Genomic DNA, 15581 nt, shown 5'->3' with positions numbered 1-15581 from the left:
CCCTAAATTTTGAAAACTTGATAGCATTTTGGTTTGCTTCTTGTTTTCCAATACATTGGTGAGTATATGTATAAAAACATATAAACATGTATACATAAACATGGAGTTCTTTTGCATCTTTAAAAATTAAATATGACACAGGCAATTTCCTATATCAGTGAGATTCTTCATGCACATAGGAATGCAGGACAGCAAAGGAGTCAAACAGAAGGAATCTGAGAAGAAAAGAGCCAGGGCCCTCAGCTACAGAGAACAATGTGACTGGACAGAGCATGAGGCTTCTGCCCTGTGTATCCATGACCTGTGTCCCTTTCCAACAAGCTCTTCCAGGGTCACAGGAGTAGGTGGTGAAGGTCACAGGAATGGATGGCAAAGGCAGGTCCTTGAGCATGACAGAATTTGTTTCCAGAAGCAGACCAGTTTGCTCACTGCGAAACCATCTGCTAAAATAAAAGAAGGAACAAAAGAGGTTTTCTTTACCAATGAGCCTCTGACCCTTGTCCTTGGCCAGGGTTCCCACCTTCTTTGGCAGGTGTTTTCCTGCTCCAAAACCAAGAATAGCAAAAGCTGGCCAAGAACAGCTCTTCACTGGCTGAGAAAGGCTAGCAGCGGGGTCAAATCTGCCATTGTAGAATGGAGGGTTGGAGTGTACAATCCAAGAAGCACTTGAGCTCAACACAAAGCTTCTGGCAGTGCTGGGTGTAGAAGGCAGCAGCTCTGTGGATGTTCGATGTCTTGGGTATCTATATTGACACTGGAAACAGCATTTGAGAACCATCAGCTACATCCTGTAACAAAGCAAAACTTCATGAGCTAAACAGGAACTGGCTGGAGGGATAAGATCATTGGAGGGACCTTGTTTTTCTATAATACACTTTTTCGATCCTTTAATTAATCTGTTATTTCGTGGATGTTGTTGAGACTAATTTTAGCTTTCCTTCTTGTGAATTGTTGTCCTGATTCATATTCAAATGATGAAGGCCCAGCTAAAGAGAATTTCCTTACACAAAAGCCAAAGCCTGTGCAAATAGAAATAGCTAAAATTTCAGTGCAATTCCAAAGGGTTATTTTGTATAGTGTTAGAAATTCTAGGGCATTGAACAAGTCTATAGGTCAAACTACAATCTCATCTGTATTTTTGTCTTGTTATCATCAAAATATGTATAATTTGCTAGAAGATATCCTTAAAGGTAACTCCCTAAAATGAGCTAACTAACGTTTACTATTAATGTAGTTATCAACTACGTTCATTTTCAAGTAACTAAAATGTCTTCATTAAATGTAAATTTTCTTTTTAAATGTAAAATTAAGTTATCATAATGGCCACTGATTTTTGTAGTTGTGTATAAAGGCAAGAATATATGTGCGTTTATGCTTAAATCGGATGATAGAGTTTGAAGCTATAAATATAAGACAAATGTATTTAAATTTTGCCTACATTTGAAAGGGAATATTCAGATATTTACAATAAATCTAAGTGCTTTGCCATTTTAGGTACTGATTCAGAATGATGGTACCTGATCAGTGGCTTTGCCCAAATGTAGACAGGCTAGAAACTCTGTAAGTGTTTGACTCTTCAGCTACTTCTCTAAACTTGAAGAATAAACTAATCCTAATTCCAATGCATACCACGGAAAGAATTTAGTCAGAAAGTGTGGGTTTGAACCCAGGCTTGACTATTTTAATTTCTTTAGTTTATAATCTACTATGTGAAAAATTCAGTCAAATACCAGAAATACATTTGGCAAGTGTTTATTCTGAGGAGATGAGACATTTACACTACCATCTCACTCTCATAAAGAAATTAATAAAGGCCAAAAGAGCTCATGAGAATAGCTGATATTTCCTACCAAGGCTGTCATATATTCATGAATACCCTAATTGTTCCAACCCCACTACAGAGGAGATAGTAAAGTCAAAGGAGTGTGCTTGCGGTCCAGGGCCTGCTTTGAGTCCGCTCAGCTGTATGATGACACACATCGTAACCTCTCTGATTTTCCATTTACTACAAATCCTGACAATTCTATTACTTTCTTCATTGAAAATTAATTAGGGAATGGACCAAGAGAATTCAACATAGACTCTATCACATAATAAGTATTCCACTGAGGTTAATGTTTATTAAAATACAGAACAGTGTGTCCCCCAATTAGAAGACCGGCGGCTGTTGAGAGGTTCTATATATAATTTACACAATCTCACACAATAAGTTGCAGAGATGGGGCTCAGCCCAGTCTATCTCTTGTGGAAGGCTTCCATTTCCCTCATCATTTGAGGTGTTTAAAAATATATTTAGAGGAATAACTGCTGGGTAAATTTGAGAGAAATTTAGTGTGTGAGTCACCAAATCCAATTTATTGCTTTCCATTTATATTCCAAGACCATCAAATTAAGTCTATCGCATCCTTTAGAGTGTAGATATAGCCAAATTAGACCCTGGGCTGCAGCTGCTTGTTGATGGAGAGAAAAATCCTCCACCAGACAGAGAACAGGGCTTAGCTCAGGTGGGCGGGCGAGGCCTCTGTGAGACAGTGAGGCTGCATTGCTCATTTCTGGGTTGCTCATATGATTCCAAGCATTCTCAGCTCTCACTGAACCAAGTGTAAAAGGCAAGCTCACGGTGTCTGATTTGCTGGTGTGATTTAAGTCACTTTGCAGAATTCCTGTCTAATGATGGCGGAGAAGTCACAAGGATCTGACAGCCCTCAAGAAGGCCAGGAAAAGAGCAAAAGAGAGATCCTGAGGCACACTAAGACAGCCTGGGTGCCTCTGGATGGACAGTTGGCTCTTGGGTCTGAGGAGGAGAGCCAGCTGGTCAGCGTCCCTATGCTGGGTGAGAAGGGACCCTGGAGCTCTCTGAAAAATGTCCTACTGTGGGTGGGGAGTATGCAAGGTTTTTGGCTGGGGTGGAGGTTTTTGCAACAAGGATTTGGGTTGGAAGGTATCAGTGTTCCTGCATGATGCCGGACGGTCTATGAAAGGTCACTTCCCATTCCCTCAGTCACTGAGAACCCAGGCCTTCCAACACAGAGAGACAACTTAGGGATAGGTTCTTTTTTTTTTTTTTTTCAAATTTTTATTATCAAACTGATGTACAGAGAGGTTACAGTTTCATAAGTTAGGCATTGGATACATTTCTTGTACTGTTTGTTACCTTGTCCCTCATACTAGGGGTAGGTTCTGGTCTTCTCCAAGGTCCTAGGACCGCAGGGCCTTGAAGCTGCATGAGGCTTTTTTTAATTGGAAGTTGCTTTTGGTCTTACATGAAACATTGATCATCCCATTTGCAATGAAAGAATCCAAGTAAGAAAGTTCTTCTCCCCATCCCTCAACACAGAGCAATTAGATGGCTTTCCTTTGCCCACTGTACTCCAATTGACTTCCTCCTTTCCTGGTACCTTGACTGGAGAGTCACCAGTGTCTCCCAGGGCCCCTGGCTTGACTGGTTCACCTGGCAGTGTGTGGGGGCTAACCTCATTGCATCATAAAGTTAAAGAACGTCTCTCAGGCTGGACAGGAGCCATCAGAACCAGAACAAACATCTCGCAGGAAATGCTGCTTTTGTCCTTCCTGTCCTGCTAACAATTTGCTTAGCCAGTGCAAGAGATCCACCTTAAAAGACTGGTGCCTTGCTAAAGCAGAGTGCCCTTGGCAATGGGGGACTGTAGTGCAATTTGTCCCTGGAATGAATGCAAATGTGGTTTCTAACCTGGCAGAGAACTCCTTGCAAATAAACAACCCTGGCTGGCTGCCTTAGGTAAATGTCGGGATTCAATAAGGAGAGACTCTGGGGTGATTTACATCCAACAAGAGAAAGATAAAACTCTCATATGCTTTTCCACCCTTTGTATTCACACCAGGTAATTTACAATTATCCTGTATCCTTTGCTCGTCACTGATTTGCTTCCCGTCTCTGTATCATTTCTCTCTCTCTCTCTCTCTCTCTCTCTCTCTCTCTCTCTCTCTCTCTCTCTCTCTCTCTCTCTCTCTTCTTCCAAAGTTGCACTCTTTTGGCAAGTTTGCACTGTGTTCCCAGGAAAGGCTGATTGTGGAAAGCAGGAGGCTATGCCATTAGGCAGATGAATTCACTTACAGAAACATGTGACTGACTGTAGGAGCTAAGAAGGTGACAGGGTGTAGAGTCTCATACCTGTCTAGGCTTTGACTAACAGGTCTATCTCTTCCTCACTTGCAGAAGATTTCAAACAGGAGAACATCCAGCAGTGGCTGGACTCTGGATTCTTGTAAGTCTTTCTCTGTGCCCTACCTATTTCTCTTACAAAGATCCATGGAAATCACAACAAATGGGGGACCTAGAGGTTTTCACATTAATTAGATTCTTAGAGGATTACCTTATCATTGCAAAACTAGATAGACATCTAATGGTACAAAATAGACTGCTGCTTCATCCCTGTCTATTTGTTGGTTCTCCAAAGTCCTCTTAATAAAAATCTAACTCTGCATTAGTACCCATGGGTTGAAAGCAAGTGAATACAATTTATGAACACACGTTGTGTGACTCACAATGCTTTTGTTTCTCTTCTAGTGTCTCTGTAAATGAACATTTCCAGCAGGTCATCGACCCCACTGGTAAGATCCGGGAGTCCAGAGGAGCTCTGCTCTGTAGAGCTAGGTAGATTTATGCATGCCGAGTAGATGTGTGTGTACTAAGTACAGTGACTGTCTGCCTTAGAACTGGTCTTCTTCAAGGAAGGGTTAGCAGAGGCTCCTGGAAGTGGCTCCAACCTCACTTCTTTCATTTGTAAGCTTGGAACTCAGGGCTTTCCCCCAGAAAAAAGTTTGGGCCAAAGCCAAGGGTCTTCCAACTGCTGAATGTTCTCAAATTGTAGCAGAAACTCCCTGAGTTCTGTGAAGACATTTGCAAAGATATGATTATGGAAATTACTTAACTTCCCTCATACCACATTGTACTTGAATAGAGTTTCTAAATCTAGTTTCTCTCTAGTGTTGTCTCTGAATTGCACTTGTCTTATCTCTAATGATATATTTGTTCTAATGATATATTTGAGCAAATGACTGAATCCTAAAGCAAACAGTATAAGCTTTTCTGGGGAGAAAAAAAAATTTATCTCGGCTGTCTCACTGAGATTTGGTAAGAATAGCATAGAACGGAAAAGAAATTTAAGAACAATTTTCAAGGATTCCATCTTCATTCATTGAAATACCATTGGCCATAGAACTGAAGATTCCTTAATTATAAAATGCACTTGTTTTATAAGCAGGACCCAGCAGATAAAATCAGACTCAGTGATTGTGAGTGAAAAGCATTGGCTACAAGATACATATTTATAGAGAGCCAGTTCTTGGATTTAGGAGCTATCCTAATACAGTATGACCTCATCTTTATTGATAGAGTTGGAAAGCCTGTAATTTTAAACAAGGCCATGTTCAGAGATTATGAAGAAACATTTGGTGGTGGTAGACTCCAAGAAGGGTTTACCCAAAGCCTGGTTTCCTCATTCATCACCTTGTAGTGAAATAACAAGCACCAATTTTCATGTAGGTGATCCAGAACCTCCATAGAATGAGGCTTTATGTCCTGAACTGAGCTCAGCTACAATGACTTCAGGGTCCTCTCTCTTAGATTGCCGAAGGACTGTCGTGGCCATTTCTGGTAACTTGTGGAATTTAATTCCCTTCTATAGTCCATTTTTTTAAATTAAGCTAGCATTTTACACCTGGTTTACCACTCTCATGCTAGGAAATGCTCCTAAACCTTGGTGGTAGAACCAGCCCCTCTGGTGTCTATTTTCATGATCAAATCTTGCAAGGAAGGAGATAAGGCTAAGTCATTTGCCCAATGCAGTCCCATTGGTAGATAAGGGAGCTGAGAATGGTGTTCAGGTGTGTCTGGATAGACAGCCACCCATCATAGCAAACTGATATGTTCCATGTTATTCCATATCATGAATGGAAACAGAAAGGAAAGCCTATACCAGCCTTCCTGAGCATGAGTCAGGGTTGAGCCCCAGGCTCTTCTCTCTAACTCATCTCGCTTGTGTATACCCACTCTGTCAGACCATGAGCTTAGACTTCTCAATAGGGGATAACCCCAGTTTTCAGCATTAATCAAGTGTTTATGGAGATGCAAAATGGTCACATCTGAGTCTTTCAAAAAGGTCACCTGAAGTTGGACAGCAGAACCAAACTTAATAAATCATTGAAACCACAGGACAGCACAGTGCTTATAGTTAACAATGCTGTATTATTTACATGAAATTTGCTATGAGAATAGGCCTTAAATATTCCTGCATCAGAGAAAGTGATTATGTAAGTTGATGAATATGTTAATTAGCATGATCATGATAATCATTTTGTAATGTATATCAGATCGTGTTGTATACCTTGAACAGATAAAATTTTATTTGCCAATTATACCTCACTAAAGCTGAAAAAAAAACATCAAATCATTCATGTAGAAAGCCATGGTAGTTATAGCATTTTGATTTCAGAAATTTAAAATGAACAGAACTGTAGGGCTGGGAGTGACGGGGCTCAGATGGCAGAGCACCTGCCTAGCACAGGTCCCCAGTTAAAGCCCAGGGCCACCAAATACACAAATAATAACCCAAACTCCTAGAAAATGGTTGATGGAGAAACCAGTGTTTATCAGCTGGAGAGTTCTCTGTTTACTGTGCTTTCCTGAGGCTCACTAGGTTCTTCTCTGCTTACACTTCAGACTCAAAAATGGTAATAATATAAATACTATAATAATCATTACTTACCAAATGCTTATCACATGTAAAAAATCCACTGGATGATAATATCATTAAGTATGGTGGAAACTGATATTTGGAAAGATTACAGAATTTGCCTAAAGCCATAAGCCAATACTGACTGAAAACATGGAAACATGTCTCTTCCTTACTTCTGTAAGCCAATTACGGGTTACAGGAAAGAACGTTTCCTAACTTTAAGGTTTGCCTATGGGGACATGCTATTGTCACCATCTTGGTAATGCAAGATACCTTTCCTTGTATTTCTGGGAGCCATGGAAGGTTGTAAGTACTTCTATGAAAGAGAGGCTACCCTCTGCGGGTTCCACACGATCCTCTTGGTGTCGCCACAGAGACAAGTTGAGTCAACACTTGCTGAGCGCCCTGCTCCTTTGCACCTTCAGGATTCACCCTTGCTGCCTGTGAAGACTTATGGTGCTGCTTCTTGCAGAAATTGTGGAAATATTCATGCCTACTCTTTCTGTCGAATTCCACAGTGAAGCTGAGTATAAGAAATACCACAGAGAAGGCCGAATGTGGAAGCACATGCCTTTAATCCCAGCTTCTCTGGAGGCAGAGACACAATTCAAGGCCAGTCTGGGCAAAATGCTAGTGAGACCCAGATCTCAACAAGTAAGACTGGAACCATAGCACACAACTATAATCCCAGCTACATAAGAGTTATAGGTAGAGGACTGCAGTGTAAGGATGGCATGAACAAAAATGCAATAACACCCTATTCTGGAAAATAACCCAAAATAAAAGAAGCTGGAAGCCTGCCTCAAGTGCTAGCATTTGAAGGACTCTGAGTCCAAACTGTGCACTGCTCAAAACAAAAATAAAAAATAATTGTTAAATTTAAAAGCAAAGCTCATAGAGAGTATCTTGTTTGTGGCAAACTCATGTCCACCATCAGAACTCTCTTGCACATTGTCATTATAATAGTGCTTCACATGGGCAGCCCTCACTTGGTTTTGTCCCTTTTTATCTTGGAAGTACTAGGGTTTGGCTCCAGTTAAGTGCTTGCTAGGTGGGCACTGTGACACTTGAGCCCTCAATCCTTTAGCTTTTCATTTGTGTTTCCAGCTGGTTTCATGCTTTTCCAGCCAGGCTGAACTTGCATCACAATTCTTCTACTATTTCATCCTCCTCTTGGGTAGCTGAGATTACTGGTGTGTTCCCCATATCTCTGGGACAAGTTTAACAACACATTCAAGACCACTGAGAGTGCAAAAGTTACAAGTAGTTCCTACAACAGAAGGCTGGCTTCTGTCAGAGTTACACATGGAGCTGCTTGCTTCTTGGTTAATTAATTTGTCCTTTTTGATATTTAAATATTTCTTCTCCAATCCTCAGAGAGGTCCCCAGAGGAGTAAAATGATTTCTTTCCAGAAGGAATTCGTTAAATGATTAAGAATGTAGAAAATAAGTTTCTACATTCTGCAGTCTATATTATCAGAAAAGGTCAGAATAAATCCAACTAAACATAGTGTTCCCTTGAAGCTTATCCCAGTGAAGTACTTGCAGTGAAGCGACGTTGTGTGCGAAGGTACTGAAGAGATGTGGAATGGGAGCTCGCCTCTCATAAATGGCATCCTGATCTTTGTGACCATCCTGGTTTGTTACCTACTACCTACACTGAGTTTCCTGTAAGACCTCCCTTGCCATCTCCTCACTTCACATCCTTAGTTCTTCATCCATTTTCTTCTGTCTTAGAGTCTTTTGCGCCTTTGTGAGGCCTGACCCCAGCCCCAAATTCTCCAGGAGTTTCTTCCTTACATGGACTCTGGGATGTGCTTTCTCTTCTAAATACCACCCGTGGCCCAGGCTGGCAAGCTGAGGCTTTGCCCCTACACAGTGACACAGTGCTAGTCCACACGAGGTAGAAGCTGGCACTAAGCTCCTGATGGCCTCATCAGAGCCGGTCAACAGAAGGATCCTAGTGAAACCTAATGTGTTCAGACAATGTGATCAGACTGGGAGACATGCTCAGAGAAGGGAGGCCTGAGCTGGTCAGTGAAAGCGGAAACCAAAGCAAGGGTAGAAAATTCAGTTTGGTGGGAGTCTTAGAGTTTAAACAAAAGCACAGAAGTGAGAAGAAAGCTAACTGTGTGTAGGAAAGCATTCAGAAAGTGACCAGACTTGAGAGGTCTGGAAATTTGTCTGCTATCTAGCAGGTGGTCTGATTCTAAAGGTCTGATCAGAGGGGCCACGTCCAATGCAGTAGATACGGGTGTCATGGGCAAGTCACCTCTGATTTGGCTAAATCCTCGCACAGTGTCTAGGAGAAGTAGGATGCGGAGGCTGTGTCTCCCTTGGGGATGTGTGTCCTGGGTGCTCAGACGAGAGTTGATGTTGGCTGTTGGTGCAAGGCTGGTGAAGTCTCTACTCACTGCACCATCTTCAGAGATGAGGGGAGAGGTGGACCCTTGAGGATTCTCTTGGCTGCAGAAGCAGCGTGTTCACATTGGCAAGAATTATTGTGGCTCTGGGATTGAACTGGCGAAGGCTGGTCCTGGGGAGGGTGTGGAAGGGGAGCAGAAGTCCACAGCCCCAAGCAAACAAGTATTATGGAAGAGGAGAGAAGAGCAAAGCTTTCCAGTTAGCTTTGAAGTTTTGAGCATGAGTATCAGGCTGGAGATAAGCCTCTTTATTTCTAAGAATGTGAGTTAATAGTTTGCCAATGGAGACAAACACACTGTTAGTTGTCTTTACTCAGTGCCCTGGTCACGCAGGAGTTAAATGTTCAGAAAGCAGCAGAATGCTATTATTTCAGAACCCTGTGAAATGTAACTTGATTAGTCTATTGGATGATATTCCAAAGAACCAAATGTCTTCCATGAATCAGTCAGAAATGCTTAGGAAAACCAAAATAAAAAATGCTTTTGAAGCCAATAAAGGTGCTAATTAGTGCCTTCTGCATATCTAACTACATCTTCTCCTATAGAGCATTCTGTGGGGTTACGCACAGGGCTGAGTGCGGGATCTGCCATTTCAGATGGCACAAATCCACCTGGCCAGGCAAGGGCTCCAGGCTACAATCATAGAACAGAAATGCACTGGGTCTTTCTGTCCTCATTTTCATCCCCCCACTCCCACCCCAAAACAATACTTAGAAAACTTGAGGAGAACAAGATTTGAGTTTTTTCCCTCTCTCTCTCAAGAAAGGAAATCTGGTATTGAAACCCAAGAAGATATACTACGAGTCAAGCATTTTTACCACTAGGCCATATTCCCAGCCCAAGAAGAATATTCTAGAGGAGAAAAGCGGGGAGAAATGTCCAAGACAGGCAATTAGAGAATGCAGTGTGGAGCTAGGCATCCACTGGCAGGGTTTGCATGGTGGATTCATATCCCCCCAAACTGGCTCCTCCAGCCTGGGGCCACTCCACGCCTGTCACCTGCAGAAGCTTTTGGACAACCAGAGTGACAGGAGAGGTGTGTGTCCTCTCCCTCAGATTCTTGCTCTGATCAGCGGTAACAGACTCAGGTGAGGTACCAGACTCAGGGGCTTCCAGGAGCTAGGCGGGTAATTACTAATGAGTAGAAGCAGACCCCACAGAGACTGGAACATTGGAGAGAACATGGTGCCTTCAGCAGATCTACCCTGAGAACACCCGAGAAAGGCTATGGGTCTTCTGGGCTTTAAGAAAGGCCTAGGATCCCTCACCTCTGTAGACCCAGCTCATTGTGGGTCACCCACTTGGGCCACTCCACTCAGCTCATTTTGAAAATGGGTCAGGAAAGCAGTACCCAACCCTGACATGCTCACCTCAGGCTCCAGAAAGTCTACCTTGCAAACTAGCACTATGGAGGGAAAAAAAATCCTTTCAACAAGCAAGGACTAATCACCTTCTACTGTCTTGTACAAGAGTCTCAGTGACTTGTCCAATGCTAGAAGTGCAACTGTAGCCTCCAGTAACCAACCTCAGTCTCCAGAAGCTTCCTGGTCTCCAGGGGTATCCACCTCAGTCTCGGAGGCTGTGGGGTGCATTGGTGCCGGGACCTGGGGACCCCAGGGAAAGCAGAAAGCAAGCCAGGAACCTCAGTACGTTTAATAGTTGCAGCACAATTGTTTAAAACCTGGGCTTAATTTGTTCCCTTAATATAGTGTGCCAGTTTGCGTTTTTGCTTTTTCTTGTTGGTGGTGGCGGTGCTGGTCCTAGGGCTTGAATTAAGGGCCTGAGCACTGTTCTTGACCTTTTTAGCTCAAGGCTAGTGCTCTACCACTTGAGCCATGGTTTTTTGGGGGTACTTTATTGGAAATAAGATTCTTACAAGCTTTCCTGCCCAGGCTGGCTTCAAATAGGATTTTCAGATTTCACCCTTCTGGGTAGCTAGGATTATAGGCGTGAGCCATAGTGCTGGGCTGAGTTGTTGTTGTTGTTCTGTTTATTTTTTGGCTTGGCTTTCTTTGAAATCCAAGCTTGGCAGCATGGAGGACCTACATGTCTGAATGCTTTGGCTGTAGGTACATATCTGTGCTACGTTCAACAAGATCAGAAAGAAAGAGGTGCTGAGTCCAGGAAAGGCTGTCAAAGCTGGATTTGCATATCTCTAGGGGGCCCTGGTGGGGAACCCTCACCTGCTAGTTGTGGGCCTAGCTGGTAGCTAGCTGGATGCTGGAGGACCAGAGGGCTTTTCACCAGCTGCAGCTAAAGCCTCAAGGCTTCCTGGGGTACTATCAGACAGGACAAACCCCACTGTGACTAAACCAGGTCTGTTGCACTGCTCCTTACAAATGATGCTGGCTTTGGAACTTCCTTTCCTCTTGGAGGGAGGAGGCCCTCTGTTTCCTAGCAACCACATGGCACCTCACCACAGAGGTGGGAGATGGATGGGGCCAAGAGAAGGCCTACAAGTTGTGTGTGGGTATAGTCCACAAAGAAGCTCTGGGCAAAGGTGCAAGTTCCCGAATCACCAGACTTCTTTTTTCCTTGATCACCAGATTTTTCTTTCTGGATGAATTTATTCCCCCCCGCCCCCCGGGACTTGGATTTGTGAAAACTCAGTGAGGCTGAGCTAATATTTCTCATCCACATCTGAAAATGGACCACTTCTTCTCTGACAGTTTGAGCGATCCACAGTGGCCACAGGGCCAGAATCTTGGCTGATCACAGACAATCATCTTTGCTTTCCAAAAACCCACAATGGCCTACTTAAAGTCTCTGCTGTGTCTGTGTCATGAGTAGTAAGGTGACAAACTGGCTTCCTACCATGTGGCATTTCAATCAGCTGGCAGTGGTTGTGTGAGTCTGAGAAGCTCTGACTTGGATTTCATGAGCAAGTGTGCCTTGATGGATTAGTAATGCCTGCCCAGATGAGAAACTTGTATCTTGAATAAATGGTAATGTTTAAACTCTGGCCCCGGGTGGTGCCTCAGATAGTGAAGCAACTGCTAAATGGAAGACTGTGTCCCTTAGAATATTTCACAAAACATGTTGGCTTTACTAGTTACTGCCTTCCAAAGGTTCAACATATACCTCAAAATTGCTGCTTTTCACAAAGACTCATTAAGTTTATGACAAATGGCCTTTCTTGTATGTAATCGTTCCAACAGATATTCATTGCTTTCCTGTGGCAGTGTCTCTAGGATCAATGAAAATGCTATGTGATTGATTAGTGATATATGCAGTCTGAACAGGAATTTGACACAGAGACCATAGATATTCTCTCTCTTCATATAGCCCTTGAAACCAACTCAAATTTTGGGCCCTATCTCACTCAAGTGATAATAGAGTTTCATTTGTTTTATAAGGCAGAGTTACTATATCTGTTTTTGTATTAGCCCTCTAAATTTTAATTAGACATTCTGGGCTCAGTTAAGAATCCTTTATTCACTCACATCTCAACAATATTCCTCCAGTATTTATCTTCCTAGACTAGTCCTCTATTTCCATTTATCAGGGTAACTGAGCCTTTAAATATCTTAAGATTACAAATATTCCTGAACCAGGTATGATAGTACATACTTATAGTCCAAGCACTCAGGAAATAGAAGCAGAAAGATTATGAGTTTGACTCCAGCCTAGACTATATAGTAAGACTCTATTTCACAGTGAAACAAACAAGCAAAAGGTCTGGGGAGGTAGCTCATTAATACAGTACTTGCCTACCATTTGCAACACACTTGATCAATCCTCAACACACACACACACACACACACACACACACACACACACACACACACACCACACAAAGTGAAAGAAATGTTGTGAAAATTCCTATCCCCATTCCCCAAATTTGAAATTGAAGGTCAAATCCACAGGCTCCTTGCCACTATTTGTGGATGCTCTACCCAGACAGGAATCTTGTCTCTAAACTAATGTCCTTTATTATGTTCATTATTGTTCATATATTTCAAGCATTTCATTTGTTTATCTACAGTTTCTCCTAAGTTGTATAAAACCTGTCTTCTCCTAGGAGAGCAGGAGGGAAACACTTCCTGGCTTTCTGAATTCTTACGTATTTGTAGCCAGGACAGACAGGAAGAATAAGAGTGGGTCTTCTGGGAAGTTTGCACACACTCTGAATTTCCTCTGGAAGAAATTAGCCACACCCTGTGTCACAGCACAGGTCTTATACTGCAGTGCCACTCTGGCCTTCAAATGTGTTTCCAGCACCCTCATGCTGGACTCTTGGTGTCATCTTTCTCATGTTTGATTGCTCTAAAATCGTTCATGGTTTTCCATGTCCTGACAATATACATATAAAATTCCTTATCTGGTTTTCAAATAAACTACAAGACATTCTGTTGACAGTGTGGTGTTTTGTAAAGAAATAAAGCAACAACAAACTAAAATAAGCTGTGCATTTTATTCACCACAAGAAATTTATTTAATCTCTAAGGGTCTGTTTTCCTCTTAGAAGTGGAAATCATACCTATTTCATGGATTTGTTGTCAAGAATTGGAAGGTTGTACATGTAACCCTTGAGACCTTCCCTTGCATAAAGTTAGTGCTCAATAAATACTATTATCACTATAACCAGTGCTATAGGCAGTCACAATTCCTTCTAGTTGGTACTTTGGATTGTGTGATGCCAAGCTCATCACTCACCTCTTAGTCTCAATTTCTTTATGTAAGACATAAGGTCATAAGTCAAAAAGCTTTTGGGAGGATTCAATGATACCATTGGATGGGAGATGGTGGCAAATGTGGAATCTTTGATGGTTCATTGGAGATAAGAGTCTCACAACTTTCCTGCCTGGGCTGGCTGCAAATCATGATCCTCAGATTTCAAATTCCTAGGTAGCTGGGGTTACAGGTGTGAACCACCAGCACTGGCCTTCTAATACTTTTTATTGTTGTTGTTGCAGGTTCTTTGCATGAAGAAGGGATGGTCCAAATGACTGTGAAAGACTACATGAGGTAGGTAGAAGAATCAAAGTGATTTACTCCAATACTCTGCAGCCATATCTTGAAGTTAAGTCTCTTGCTGATACCATAGACCTTGGGGACTCACAAAATGTTACTGGTTTAATTAACTACAGGGCCTGGGCATTTCTCTTTTCCACTCGCTTTTGAGAGAAATACAGTTTCCCTAAATGTCATAAAGATGTTAGCAAATGAAATCAACAACTGCTGGCTCAATGGTATCACTGACCTTCTGCTACAATACAACAGTTCCTTAAAGCTGCATTCACATTTTCATGTTGCCAATCTTGGTGGACATCATCTTGCTCCTGGATGAGAAGATGTGCAGTTCCTGGGAAAGCAGCAAGTCCCCTCCCTAGTAGAGCAGGCGGGTATCAGAGCATGCTTGATTTTTTTAAATCCTCCAGGCATTTCTGATGCACACTCTTATCAGATGCCCTGGTGGATCAGAGCTTTGAGGTAAGGCATTCCACGCCTACACCTTTGTCATCCTTGCATTTTTAGGAATATCCCAGCTGGTTGAAACCAAATATGCCACTCTGTCTCCTTGTTCCTACCAATTCACACCCTGAGTGCTATTTTTGTGTTTTCCCCCCCACCCCATTAAAGGATTGTTTACTACTCCTGGAGCTGAAAGGGACTGCAAAAATCCCCCACAACTCTTATATCTTCTCAAAGAGCAAAATGAAAATTGGGTTCAGTGGCCAGTTCATGGTTTAGCCATGGCCAGCACATAGGGATTCTTCTAAATGTAAGGTGAGCTTCAGGGTAGTTCTGCTGAGTCCTACAAAAACAAAATGTGACCTTCTAATTGTGAACAAAATTATGGGGCTCTAACACAAAGTGAGGGGAGGCCTTAAGCACAAGGATTTTTCTGACTCTGCTCACATTCTTTCTCAGTTTAATGACAAGAAGCAGGTAGACAAAGATGCAAGTTCTGAATGCTCTTTCTAAATGTAAGGAGGGTGAAGGCAAATCATGTAACTTCATTTCCGTGGGGACACTGATAATGGCACTGGATTCTTTGATAAATTCTAATTCTTTGCCAAGCACCTAGTCTATGGATGATAGAAGAAAAGTGGTCTCCAGTAGAGCTGAGCTGTACGAAGCTGCATTGTTATACTTGAGTCCATTCTCTTTGGAAAAGCCTGGCCTATTGGATAGTGATACTTACTCTTTTTGGTGGTGGAAGGGCTTGTTGCTGTTGCATCTGGGTGGTCACAGGAACCCTGGGGTCAGCACATAGAGGGCCATAGCCATGTAATATGAAACGCTCCAACATGCAGTCACTCCAGAGGCTTGTCACTCTTCCTCTGTCATCATTTTAACTTTTGCTCTAAAGTTGAAGTCAAGCAAAGCTATGTTTTTGAACTGTCCTCCAATGGTTTGCTGTCGAGAGAGACATTCCATCACCTTTACAAGGAACACGAGCCCACCCCTAACACTTAGCATTCTCCACCTTCTGTAT

The 15581-nt window shown here is 42.4% G+C and overlaps 1 protein-coding gene across 1 annotated transcript in view; it reads left to right on the top strand.

Annotated features, from left to right (window-relative positions):
- The first annotated feature begins 2646 nt into the window (after nt 1-2646).
- The window catches only part of Itprid1 (ITPR interacting domain containing 1), a 62636-nt gene continuing 49701 nt past the window's right edge, over nt 2647-15581 (top strand). The window contains exons 1-4 of the mRNA XM_048337155.1: nt 2647-2833; nt 4196-4244; nt 4547-4590; nt 14056-14107. Of these exons, the coding sequence (XP_048193112.1) occupies nt 2671-2833; nt 4196-4244; nt 4547-4590; nt 14056-14107 (308 nt within the window). The 5' untranslated portion in view covers nt 2647-2670. The remainder of the gene's footprint in view (nt 2834-4195; nt 4245-4546; nt 4591-14055; nt 14108-15581) is intronic.

The sequence above is a fragment of the Perognathus longimembris genome, chromosome 2 (genome assembly GCF_023159225.1).
Source record: "Perognathus longimembris pacificus isolate PPM17 chromosome 2, ASM2315922v1, whole genome shotgun sequence".
NCBI lineage: Eukaryota > Metazoa > Chordata > Mammalia > Rodentia > Heteromyidae > Perognathus > Perognathus longimembris.
The sequence above is the reverse complement of the archived record's forward strand: the minus strand, read 5'-3'. Positions and strand labels throughout refer to the sequence as shown.